Below are 12653 nucleotides of genomic sequence, written 5' to 3'. Positions count from 1 at the left end.
AAGAGCGGCGAAAGTCGAAAAACATGTTGAAATGATGGAAATAAGATGAAAACATTAATGATGTCATGACGAGGTCAGCATCTCATGACAGCCAACATATGGATCAGATAGCCTCCCATCTAGGTCATCTACGCACACAAATACACACAAACACACACAAACACACTCGTGAAATAATCCCTCCCATTTGGCCCACAACCGCACCCATCATAAACCATAAAGACGTCAGTCATTCTCCCAGAATCTGCATTACAGTGATGTTTCCTTTAGTAACTTGGAAAGAATGAGTCTGGAGAGCTCCACATTGACACGGTTCAGCTATGTGCTGCACATGACTGCTGGGAAAGCTGCCATCTAGGCTACTGTACACAGCATAGAGAAAATATGGTTGTCAAACAGAAGAGAGGAGGTCAGAAAGCCGGGGTGTCATAGACTTACTGCGAAGGGGTGCCCTCGCTGGCTCTCGCTCCCTTGGTCTCTCCCTGGGTGCCTCTCTGGGCGTCTCCCGCTCTCTCTCCATTAGCCTCTCGGTCTCTCCCTCTTTTTTCTCAACCGGAATGTAATACTCATAGTCAATGCCTGGGTTGTCCTTGTGGAAGATTATCTAAAGAACAAAATGGAGCCAAAGAAGAGGGTGAAAAAAAATGCCTGAAAATCGCATTATTGATTCCCACAGAGAAATGTTCTTGTTACAGGTCAGAGGTTAGAATGAACTGGCAGGAGCTTGATATCATGCTCAAGAACCCACCCCCTACATAATCCTACAGTCTTATATATGAGATATAATCTAGTCAAGGTCATTTAGACTTAATCAGCAGGGGTCTCATTTCAAAAACATTTTGATCTGCTATACTTTGCAACTGATCCTGAGGGCCTTCAGTCACTGCTTTAGTTTGGCGGCGTCACATCTGCTTGCAGAGTGAAATTCATCTGGAAGAGCTAAGAGTCAAAATATGCTTTCTTTAAAAAAACAACAACAAAACAAACTCTGACACCTAATTCCTAGAAGGATGATTTAGAGATTAACTGAAAAGTTCAGATTTAAATATATAGCTGCTGTATCACCATTAATACACCCACGTCATTTAACCTTTTGGTGTTTTATCTGTGTTAAACAAACAAGATCTAAATGTCTGAGTTTTAGGGGTGCGAGACATTTGATTTGGCTGCTTTTGAAAAGAGTCAGAGCTGTTTCCCCTAGCTTTCAGTCTCCGTGCTAGAGTATGCTTTGCTGTCTAGTTGCTCAGTTGGCTCTAGTTGGCTTTTCGTTAACCCCCTTCATTCAAGAGCACAGGATTCATTTCCAAAATACTAAATTACCACCTGGGTCCTAAAGTCAAACAGCTGGCCTTGTGATGGAAAATCGAGTGCTGTCAGAGGCATTTCTGGGATTTTTTTTTTTTTTACAATGAGGTGGCAGGAAATATGAAGTTAAAAATGTAAGGTAAGTTTTCATGCTCATGTGCAGGGCCTTAATAAAGATGTGTTACATGGAAAGGGAGCTCTCTGTGACTGTAAAACATTTAATATTGAATAGCTATTTAACAAATGGTGAAACAAACATTTAGACCTATTACTTAGGTAAGTATTGCTTATTTAAATATAAGTATTATACAAAATTAAATGTATCGTATTATTGGATTACAATTACTGGATTATAATCAGTCATGCACTTACCTTAATTTTGTAAAAGCAGATGATTTAATGACTTTATTAATTCTGTGTAACATTATCTATAATAATATAGCACAATATAGAAAACATGGAGTGGTTTCAGTGCCACTCCATGGCCTCCCTTCGGACAGGTCCCTCAGTGCCTTACTGCCTAAGACACCACTGACTATTTTTCCTAATATTGGAAGGTGTATTTAAAACAGGGATACAACCTGTGACTTAAAAAAAAAGAGGACATTTGGGGCCTTTCTCCCCCTCTACTTGAAGTGCCCTTGTGAGTGGAGGAAAAAAAAAAGTTCCTGGAGTGAGGCATTTTAGTTTGTGGTCTGTGTGTTAACTCAAATCTACAGGGTGTGCCAAAAAGTTGATTTATTTATATATTTATTTTGCAACACTGGCAAGGATCTAGAGGGAGCACATATTCTTAATCCATCTAACAAGCATGCAATGAGCTACACGGCATCACAGTGCCGCTGCCATGGTGACAGCGTTTTAATCTTTTTATATCTTACTTTTTGTATCCCGCTAAACCTTAAAAATGCTGGTGATTCTTGGGGAGATCAAACCAGAGCTATTTTCTTTACCTCCTCTGATCCTGATGTTACTGGATGTGAAGCTACACATGACTCCTGATCTTTAATAAGATTTTAGCCGCTGTTATTATTAAGCCTTGGATAGTTTCAGGTGGCTCAGGATAAGCTTTAGTATATCCTTCTTTATCCTGCCATAATACTAAAATAATTCCGTCTCCTTGGAGGATCTTGACACAGAGCAGAAGAACACAGCTTCGGGCACAAAACAGTGACATGAAGATATATTAGAGAAATATTCTGTACGTATACATGTTTCTCTGAGTAAATCGTAATTTTGTAGTGCTGGTCCATGTGTTCTTTCAGAACTTACATATAGCTGTAGCTGTGTCTTTGTGGGTCCTGGTGCCCAGAGGGACTCGCCCTTTGCTTCCTCCCCCTCCGCCTGTGCTCTAGGCCTGGTGTAGGTGAAGGTAGTGCCCCCTGCTTGATACTCCCCTGGGGGGTCCACAGCCCAACGTCCGTTCACCACGGAAGCTCCTGTTCCACTCCTCATGGCTGGAAAAAGGGAGGAGGGAGTGGGAATGTCAGAAGAACTGGGGTGAATTTTTCTTTTCTTATTAGGACCTTGTTTAGTCTGGTGACTTCTTAGAAAATCCCCCCATATGCTCAAACACATTCCCAAAAAAGACAAACACAGACCCTGGAGTGCTGTGTGGTGAACAAAAAGGAGGCTGACAAGAAACACACGCACACACAGAAATCTACACACTTGACTGATTCTTTATGAGCTCTAACAATGCTAGCTTAGAGTCTGTGAGACCACAAAAATCTCAGGTCTCAGTCAAAGCCAGCACACACACGATCACGGGCCAAATCTCATTCCCAAATCTGCACTATCCTCGCCAGTATTTCACTTTTACTGGAGCTGTAGGCCAGCATTATTCAAGAAACCCTAAACCGAATGTGTGCGTGTGCAACTCAGCTTACCCAGGTAGTTAGGGCTCGCTCGTCTCTCGGTGATGTTGATGAATGTGGCTCCGGGTGGGATGTCCAGGATCTTGTGGTAACCAAGAGGAACCGTGGTATTGTGGAAGCTTCCCGTCACCTTTCGACAGGATGTTTCCCGCCCACCACACACTCCACATTTGTCAATCACAGAGCCGGAGCCCAGCACCCCGTCACAGCCCTCCGTCTGACAGGAGAAGGAGTTGAAAAGATGTGAGTGATGGGTCGGACAATGAAGGAAATGTGGCTGGGAAACAATTGAGATGTTAGAGAAGGGGTGGGGATGGAGAAAAACGGGTCCAATCTTGTTGACATTTCGCATCCATTGCCAGTGTTTATTTCAACGTTGCTTATTTAAATTGGTAACTGATGCTCGCTAGATTCCTGCCAGGAGCAGAAGGGTGGAACGAGGGTAAAATCAGAGAGTGAGAGTGCAAATGAGAGAAAGAGGGAAAGATGCAAAGAAAAGAGGCCCCGAGAAGGGCCGTAAAAAGAGCCTGACTCTGAATGCCAGTTTAAATCAGCTTCCAGACGTGAGACTGAGACAGCCAGATTCTGGGCTTTGTCAACCTCTTCGAGACAGGAGACACTTGGACTCAGACACGTGAAACAAGAAATCTCGCACACACATTTGAAACCACTCACCAGACATTGTCCTTCCACACACACATCATTGGTGCTAACATTGAAGCAGGGCGTCCCGTCTCTGACACGCTCTGACTGACGGACGTAGAAACGATAGCCAGCGGGTCTGCAGGTCAGCTCGCACTGCTTGTCTGCCCCAACTGTAACACAGAAACACAGGGCAGCAGGGTCACTAGACAGCATGTATGTTTTTCTTAACTCTGTGTGTGTGTGTGTGTGTGTGTGTGCGCAGAGTTTTTTTCTCTCTCTGACAACCACGGAGAAGAAACAGCTGGAAGGATGAACGTCTTTCCATGTGGTCAGGAAACTAAGGCCAGACCATGTAACCCCTGAGAGGGAGAGTGATCAGCTATTTCCCCGCTGTTCATGGCTGCACCTTCCCAGCGGATACATACGCAGAAAAGAGGTGTAATCTTAAGCTTGAAAAAGGCAAGATTTATGAGTGCGACCCAAAGGATGCACGCAGCAGGGCGAAGTGTGCGTGGAAACACAGAGTCGAAGAACTGAAGAAAAAGGGCACCGCTTCAAGGTAAAAGAGAAAATGAAAGTCATTCAGTGCAGAGAGGATAGGGAAGATAAATAGTGTGGAGAATACAGAAAACTACACAGGGCATAGTGGTAAAAGGAAAATGTGAAGAAAATAAGGAGCTTTTTTTGAAGAAAAAGAACTAATATATTTGAGGGCATGGCATGAGCACAACATCAGCAGACCGTCTTCAGTCCTCCATTCGTGCCTAAACATGATGCTTTTTCAGACTGCAGGGTGTGTAAGTAACCTGTATTTTATGAAAGACTCAGAGTTACTGTAATTCAGCATGTAAAACACCAAGGAATAAAACAGTCACCCACAACCAAACTCCAGACAAAGTTAGTTGCTGGTTTCCTCAAATGTATGATGTAGCCTACAACTTCTCATCATAGTCCTAGGAGAAAGAGTATGGGTCTGTTTCCCAAAAGGTTAAGATCTTCATTTAAAATGAAGAGCAAGACACAGAGGAAGGGCTGGTGATTGGGTCCACTGTTTGGCAGTTTATTTAAGAAGAAGCTGTAGGGGTATGTGAATGTACAGGCCTGTGATCATGTTTGTTTGAAACAGGGCTAATGACATGAGCTCACTCCATGAGAAGAAGAGGTAGCTGAAGAGAGGAGGGAGGGGCTCGAGGTTAAAGGGGAAAATTCTCGTCTTCTGAAACTGTAAAAACCATTAAATTCTGTACATATATGAACACCGTGCCACTTTGCCTGGAGCAGTCAAAACAGCATACAGATAAATAATTTTCTTCTTAAAAGAATTTTCAAAAGCCTGCGTTAATCTTATGATGCAACCAAATGTTGTTTGTGATAATACAGCAGTGCTGCAAAATGGTTACACTGTTGCAGAATGGAAAAATTTCCACTCCAAGTCATGACATCAGCAGAAAGTAAACCGAGCTTTCCATCACCTTCGAAGTCATGAGGTTCATAGGAGATAACGGAGAACAAAGGGTAAAGGTCAAATACCAACGCCCTGCTTTCACCTTGTGAGGATTCAAAGAGTGTCGTATGACACACATTCAAAGGAAATCCATATGCTTTCAGGGTCCTCAAATCTCTCAGAGTACCACATTGCTCAGCCAGGTGTCACACAAGCAGGAAACTAAGCTATCTTGTGCCGGGATCAAAGCAGCTGTGACACTGTACACCAGATCACTCAAAAGTGACTTACAAAAGCATTAAACTGAAAAAGAATGTGTGACAAATGTGTGATAACTGGGGTTGAGGGAACGGCCACGTGGCCCTCTTACCTCTACCATCGTTTACTCAGTCCCGATGGCCCAGAGAGCAGCTATCTTTAAACTCAACCTTTAATGTCAGCTGCACACCTGTACAGTTTCATGACTGCATCTGGCACGACTGCAAGGCCGTCGAGTTCAGAAAGGACAAACACCTGCCGAAGTACTCAAAACCTTCGTGGTAGTTCCTGTTAAAGGAACCGAGGCTCCGGGATCACATTTTGCAATGATCACTGCACAGACTGAGAGAAACATGGGGTGAAAACCATATCATAGATGAGAAGTCGTTAAAAATATTAATGAATAACCTCCACTTGGAAGATAAGGGCAAGTTAAAGTAGACTGTTAAAATGTCATTTCAAGCTTGGGCTGACGTACAGATCGAGATCTGTGGTTTTTATGTTTCCACAAAGGGAACACATGTTTCCAGCGTTAAGGAGTGAATTTCCTCTCGCTAAGTGGGTGGAAGTGGTGAGGAGGGCATTAAAGCAAAACAGTTGAGCTAGACTTGATGTTTTAACAGTTTTATACAGACACAAGGCAGGAGATTGCGCATAAGTTTGCTTATAAATACACTGTGATACTGTAGCAGCAGTCCTTCAACACAGGTAAACATGGAGTTCGAGGAATTTAAACAATTTTTCAAGGGACTAAAGATGTAGAGACTAAACAGCAACAGATTTAGCGATGAAGGGACTCAGCAGAGTTTCCAGAGAAACTGTATTAATTCTCAGTGAAAACAGGACAAAATAAAACACTTTATCATGTACAAAAATATGTCATCGTGTCCCGAGATGGATCCCTGTTGGAAATCGAGAGAGGGGCAGGCCTAAGACCACATGATGGAGGACATCATGTGGTCTTAGGCAGAGTTGGAGGAGATGCTTCAAGTGGGGAAAACTTATTGCAGACATATGTCGCATTGAGGACAATGTGATCTAGACTAGATGAATGGAAACTATCTAATGCCAATGGGAAAAAAGCTTATTTATAACCAGCCATTAACAAATATTCAAACCAGCACATTTGAAAAATAGATGAATAGTATAATATAGTTCTTATATATTATATAAATAAGAAGTATACTACTGTATATTATATACTTTTCATTCCTGGAACTAATTTCTTAAGGCTAGCCTTTAATTGTCTTGCTGTAATTGTAATTTATTCTGATTTCAATATATCAGAAAAGTTTGCTGTTGACATAAGGTGGTAGAAAACAATCAAATTGCATCAAACTGTGCAAAACCGTCCTTTTTTCAGCCTCGGTGTGCCCCTTGTTTACCATCTGATGACTGCAGAGAGATATGAGAAGATATATGGTACATATTTAGAAAGAATGAGAGAGAGAGAAAGAGATGGAAAAAGAGAGGCAGCGTTCCCACCCTCTCTCCCTCCACCCTCATTCTCTCCATCTCTCTGTCATAGTTATCTTTGAGAGATTAGACTGGAGACAGTGACAGAAAAGAGAGGGGGAGCTAAAAGCGGGATACGTGTCGCCACACATGCTCTCTCTGCCTTCCTCATCACCTCCCTCATTCTCCGTCTCCTTAAGCCACGCTCGAGCGCGTCTCAGCTCCAAACTGTCTTCTTTAAATTTAGCCTTTATCTTCCATTTGTTTCTTCCTACTCGTCTTTGCCTCTCATTCTCTTCCACTGTCGCTCTAACTCTCGCTCCCTGTCTGAGCTTAGTGTTCAGACAGTGGAATATATGGTGCCTAAATATACTTCCCCGCTATCGCTTCATCTAAACAAACTCCAACGGGGAGAGAGAAAGAGAGAGGCAGTGGGACAGGAAGAGAGGAGGCTGGGTGTGCACAGAGGGGATGAGGCCTGAAAAAAGGAAATATTCAAGTAAAACAACACCTGCACGTGCAGCGCTTACAAATCTATAGAATCGCTGCTAACCAGAGCCGAGCGTGTAGCAGGAAATTAGTCAGGGCCCATCGCTTGCGTGGCTTATAACCACGGTGGCAGCTTTACTGTTTAAACGTACACTTCTAAACCCGAGGCCGCGCCACTCCGAAGAACAAACATAACAGAGCTCGTCACCTTGGAGGCGAAAACGTTCACAAGCTGACTGCACCGCGTAACATAAATACTGACTGGAAATGTATGCAGTGCTACAGAGCTTTAAACAGATGAGAGCAGCTGGAGAAAAATGACATGCAGCAGTCAGTGTTCAAACACACTCAAGCACTCCATCGCAGCCTCCAGCGTGTTGATAGGAAGCCAGATATGAAAATCTGGGCTGTGGCCAATGGGACCGGACTGAAGTAAACAATGTGATAGAGTTTACTTAGCGGAGTGGGAAAGGATCATCTCCGGTGCTGATCGAGTGTGACGTCACCTGGCTACAGCATCTGCCCCCCACAGCACAGCAGCATAGTGCAGCCAAAGCTTGGACTTTGGTGAGTGTTTTTGACTATTTTCCCATAAACTCCCCCCTACCAGAGGTTGCCCTTTTGTCCCCCCCCCTTATCCAGCCCTCTCCTCTTCTCAGCAGACCTCAAGGACACATCAGTTTAAAACAACCCAAAGTGAAGCAGAGGGCAAGGACGCACAGCAGCTCAATTCAGGATGCAGCGATATCTCTCCCCTCCCCTCCCCCCCCCCCCCCCCCAATCCCGTTTCACAAACGCACAGAAACCTGGTAGTGGGTAAAAGGAAAGCTCCCGTGTGTTTATGCAGACAGTTTGACTCCAGCTGATACCCCGCCGATGACTTCTGGTGCAAACACACAGAATTAATCTGTAGATCCGCCTCAAACTTCCCGAAGTCTGACTGAAATCTTAAACAGCCTTCATGGCTGACATGTTGTATTCCCCTGGGAAACACAAGGCATTCAGCTGAAACACACTCTCTGACCTTTCCCTCAGGTAATGGGAAAAAATGATCTGAAGCCATTCATGGGCTTATTTTTTCTGGCTGCAAGTACAAGTAAGTATGCAAGTATGAGTGTTACAAATAACAGACAAAAACTCATAATTATCTTTTTAAACTATGCTCAGACAGTATGCTTTACTGTGTTACTTTTTCATTTCACACCGATTTAGGGTTTTTCCAACACTGCAATAGGTTCACTGAGGAGGATTTTTATCCATGCCCACCCGCTCCTGTCTGCGGGCCTTTCAAGAGGTTTATTGTTTCAAGAGAAAGTCAGAGCAAAAGCACTAAATTCATACTTTCTCAACAAAGTATACATTTATCAACATGCCAAGTGATGGGATCTGCACACCTTCCATGCATCCCATTGGTAAATGTCATACCTGCCATGCTATTTAATTATTTTAGCCTGCCTACAGTTACGCTATATGGCCAAAAGCACTGGGCTGCCTACAAATTACACCTACAGGAGCTATTGAGGCATGGAAACCCATATAATTTCTGTGCTGATGTTAATGCCAGAGGAGGTTTGGAGCGCTGGAGTTACTGAGTCAGAGCGCTGGTGACTTTTACACGCTCTACGCCTCAGCACTTTACGTGGTTTGCCCCTCTGCTGTGGTTTCTAAATGCTTTCGCTCTTCAATAATACCACTTACAGCTGATTATGGAATATCTGGGAGGGAAGAAATTTCACAAACTGGCTTGTGGTGAGGGTGGCATCCTATTACAATATCACACTCGCATCAAGTGAGCTCTTAAGAAACAACCCGTTTGTTCACAGATGTTTGTAAAAGCAGACTGAGTAGCTAGGTGCTTGATTTTATACAGTTGTGGCAAGATTAGGGGCTGTCCATGTAGTGTACTTTAGAACCTGCAAGCCACCTTGCAAGCCACCTCCACCCCAGCTACGCACATGAAAGCATGGCGAGGTCCCAGAACAGAGATGGATCTCCAAATTTAAATGACCCCAGCTTGAAAAGAAGTTTCTTTTGGCCATAGGGGTCCTTGCTCAATCAAAAGTGCATGCAGCCTATTTTGATTCCACGACTGCTCCACAGTATTCAGCAGCTCCATAAACAGTCGGTTTATGGAGCTTTAAGATTAAAAACAGCTTCCTGCTGCGACCAAAAACAAGAGTGATAACAGCAAACTTAAACAGGATGGAAAATCAAGATAGTGGGCTGGAAGTTGATAAAACACTCAGTGGGAGAACTCTTTGAACTGCTTTCATCGGCTCCATTAAATAATCTATTAACTGGAGCTACTTTAACTTTTACTGTATCGATCGCGTGTCGTGCTCCGCTTTAATGAATAAACTCTACTGACTCGACGTTCTCAGCTGTGTGTGCTGTCTATATTTGGACTAGTGTGCTAACTGTGTATTTCTTTTTGACAAAATTTGTCAAACTAATGTACTTGTGTGCAGGCCGGGTGGTGTTGCTGATCTACTGTTACTGGGTCTGTGCTTCCCCCAGTGTCTGTGTGGGTCGAAGGAGTTCATCCAGCTCATCCAGTAATCACAAGTGCAAAGACAGACGGACACACAAACACGAATGAGCAAACGCTTTCTCCCCTCCTGTTTCTGTTTTATCTGAGATCCATTAAGCTATTCATCTAGAGCACAAGCACTCTTGCCAATATGTTAATAGCACAAATACACACAGGCTCAAGCACATATTTCTAATTCTAATGACAAATACTGTTGATATCATCCCACAGCTGTGTTTCTCTCTTCTCTTTCCCTCCTCGATTCCCTCAGCTCCATGCAAGCAATATTCACCCTTCCTATTCGTTCAAATTCCTCAAATATCCGCTGAGCCTTTTCTCTTTCTTTGCCTCCAGCATTGGAAAACAAAGACAAGCTCCACTGCTGCGAACCTTTGCACACTTAACCAAAGAGTAAACAAACACACGGAGCTGCACACTTCTGTGTGAAGAAACAAAGACACGCACGCACGCACACGCACGCAAGCCACGTTGTCTCCGTTTGCTCCCAGCGGTCATGTGACAAAACACTCGCATCCCATCACCTCTCACCTCCCTCTCCCCGTCCTTCTTTCTCCTTCTTTATCTCACCCAGTAGGAATCCGTGTGCTTAGTCAGAGTTGGGAGGAGAAACTTGGCAGGAGAGGAGGGGAGAAAGGGAGATGTTGGACAAATGAGAAGAAAAACAGAGGAGGGAAAGTGTTCGGTGCAAAGAATCAAAGCAGATTGGGTTCCAGTCATTCTCTGTTTCTATTGACTCTCACCACCCTCGAAGCTGCATGCAGATGTTGGCCTGCTCAAACGACAGAGAGCAGGGATTGCGGTGGGCTGGGCAAGCAGCGCAGGTCAGCCGGGACACACTCATACCAGAGACATATTTAACTCACTCAAACACACATTCCCCCCCAACCCCGCCTCCCCCATCATACCATTTAATTCCCCCAATAAGCCTTTTATAACATTGATGCACTGTGCAGCTCACCACTAAACTACCATGTGTGTTGACTCAGTTCTCACCCTCAGTGAAAGGTTCCCAGTTGTACAATCGACCTATGAACTCATTGGTGTTAAAGGCCGCACACTGCTCCGCCCTGGAGTCCAGCGCACCTCCTCGGCACACCTGCAGGACAGAAACACCAAAGCAGACGGAGAGAGAGAGGGAGGTAAAACAATTAATGCCGCAAACTGAACTGATGTGAAAGACAACAGATTACACAGAGGGCTGTTTCTCTCCTAGTCCCTGGGGGAAGTAAGGGTGGAGTGAGGAAAAGTTGAGGACAAGCAGCTAATAAAGAAGGGAAGAATTAACTTGACATCACAGAGGTAAGCACAAACACGCTATGCTGTTATGGAGAAAAACTCACACAAGCACTCCCCATGCTGCTTTGGCCAGTGTGCGAGAGTATAAGAACCATATGGAAATAATAGATTTTTTGGAAACGGCTGCTCACATAAATCCACCGTGGCTTTCGGTGCATGGCCACAGAATGTGAGTGACTGTGTGAGCACATGTACGAGTGTGTGTCTATGCGTGTGTGTGTAAGAACACATGTCAAGCTTGTGCTCGCTTAAGAAGGGTCCTTGTGGAGCCGTATAGTAGAAACAGTTTTTATCATACATGCACTTAAACGACAGCTGAGACATCAGGCAGACACAACTCTGCTGGTTTACGCTATGACTCGCTGAGGTTTGCTGTAGTCCACACACAAGTGTTTTTAAGAAGAAAAACCATTAAATGCTGCGCTAATCAGGAAAAATATTTGGAGTCAAAAAGTAAATTCAAATATTTGTATTAGACTGTAGTTTCTTCTTCACTGTAGCACATTTATCATCTTTACTGCCTTACGAAAAGGGCCTCAGTCCATGGCTCACATTAGAAACCTGCCTGGTTAAAAATGGTTATACAGTAAATGCTCAGCCTTAACTTGTCATAACTTTAAAATGCCACTAACTCATTGATTCAAGTTAATTAATAAGAAGTCAGTTAGCCCTACTTAGAATTAAGACTATAAATAGGAGGAAGTAGCCACAATAAGTGCAATTACTCATTTCCAGACATAAAGATTGACGTAGCTTCCAGGTTGTCTTACAGCTGCAGTCTTTTTTTTTTTTTTTTTTTTTTAAATGACATCAGAAACAGCAGAATGCGACATTACGTGATGGCAGAGCTTCAGTTCATCCTTTGTCTTTTTTTTTTTTTTTTTTTTTTTTTTTTAATAAATAGGACAGGGGGAATGAATGAGAGAAAGAGGGGGAGAGAAAGAAAGAAAACCAAAGGGGAGAAGAGACGGTGAGAAGGGGGGGGAAGAGAGAGAAAAAAAAAAAAAAAAAAAAAAAAAAAAGAACTACTGGGTCACCTGTATGGAGAAAAAAAAAAAACAAACAAAAAAAACAAACAGAGGCGACAGCAAACAACAAAGAGCAACATAATAATAGAGAAAACAAAGCACCATCACAATAAACTAGCTAGTCATAGATATCAATATTTACTAAATAATAAACGATATTGTGCAGCACGCAAGATAGACAGCGCACAGTGTGCTTTGAGGCAGCAGCCAAGAAAGCTTTAGTCCGCGTCTGTGAATACCCATGTGTGCATACCTGTGTGGATCAGCATGCTTGCATTCCAAAGGTTTCTCCATGTAATGATCTG

At 43.5% G+C, this 12653-nt stretch overlaps 1 protein-coding gene across 1 annotated transcript in view; it reads right to left on the bottom strand.

Annotated features, from left to right (window-relative positions):
* The window catches only part of adamtsl4 (ADAMTS-like 4), a 40289-nt gene that overhangs the window by 5414 nt on the left and 22222 nt on the right, over window positions 1-12653 (bottom strand). Inside the window, exons 5-9 of the mRNA XM_004541229.4 lie at window positions 11018-11120; window positions 3858-3997; window positions 3195-3399; window positions 2578-2762; window positions 439-604 (exon numbers count right to left, since the gene is read on the bottom strand). Coding sequence (XP_004541286.3) covers window positions 439-604; window positions 2578-2762; window positions 3195-3399; window positions 3858-3997; window positions 11018-11120 — 799 coding nt within the window. The remainder of the gene's footprint in view (window positions 1-438; window positions 605-2577; window positions 2763-3194; window positions 3400-3857; window positions 3998-11017; window positions 11121-12653) is intronic.

This window comes from Maylandia zebra, linkage group LG11 (genome assembly GCF_041146795.1).
Source record: "Maylandia zebra isolate NMK-2024a linkage group LG11, Mzebra_GT3a, whole genome shotgun sequence".
Classification (NCBI taxonomy): Eukaryota; Metazoa; Chordata; class Actinopteri; order Cichliformes; family Cichlidae; genus Maylandia; species Maylandia zebra.
The sequence above is the reverse complement of the archived record's forward strand: the minus strand, read 5'-3'. Positions and strand labels throughout refer to the sequence as shown.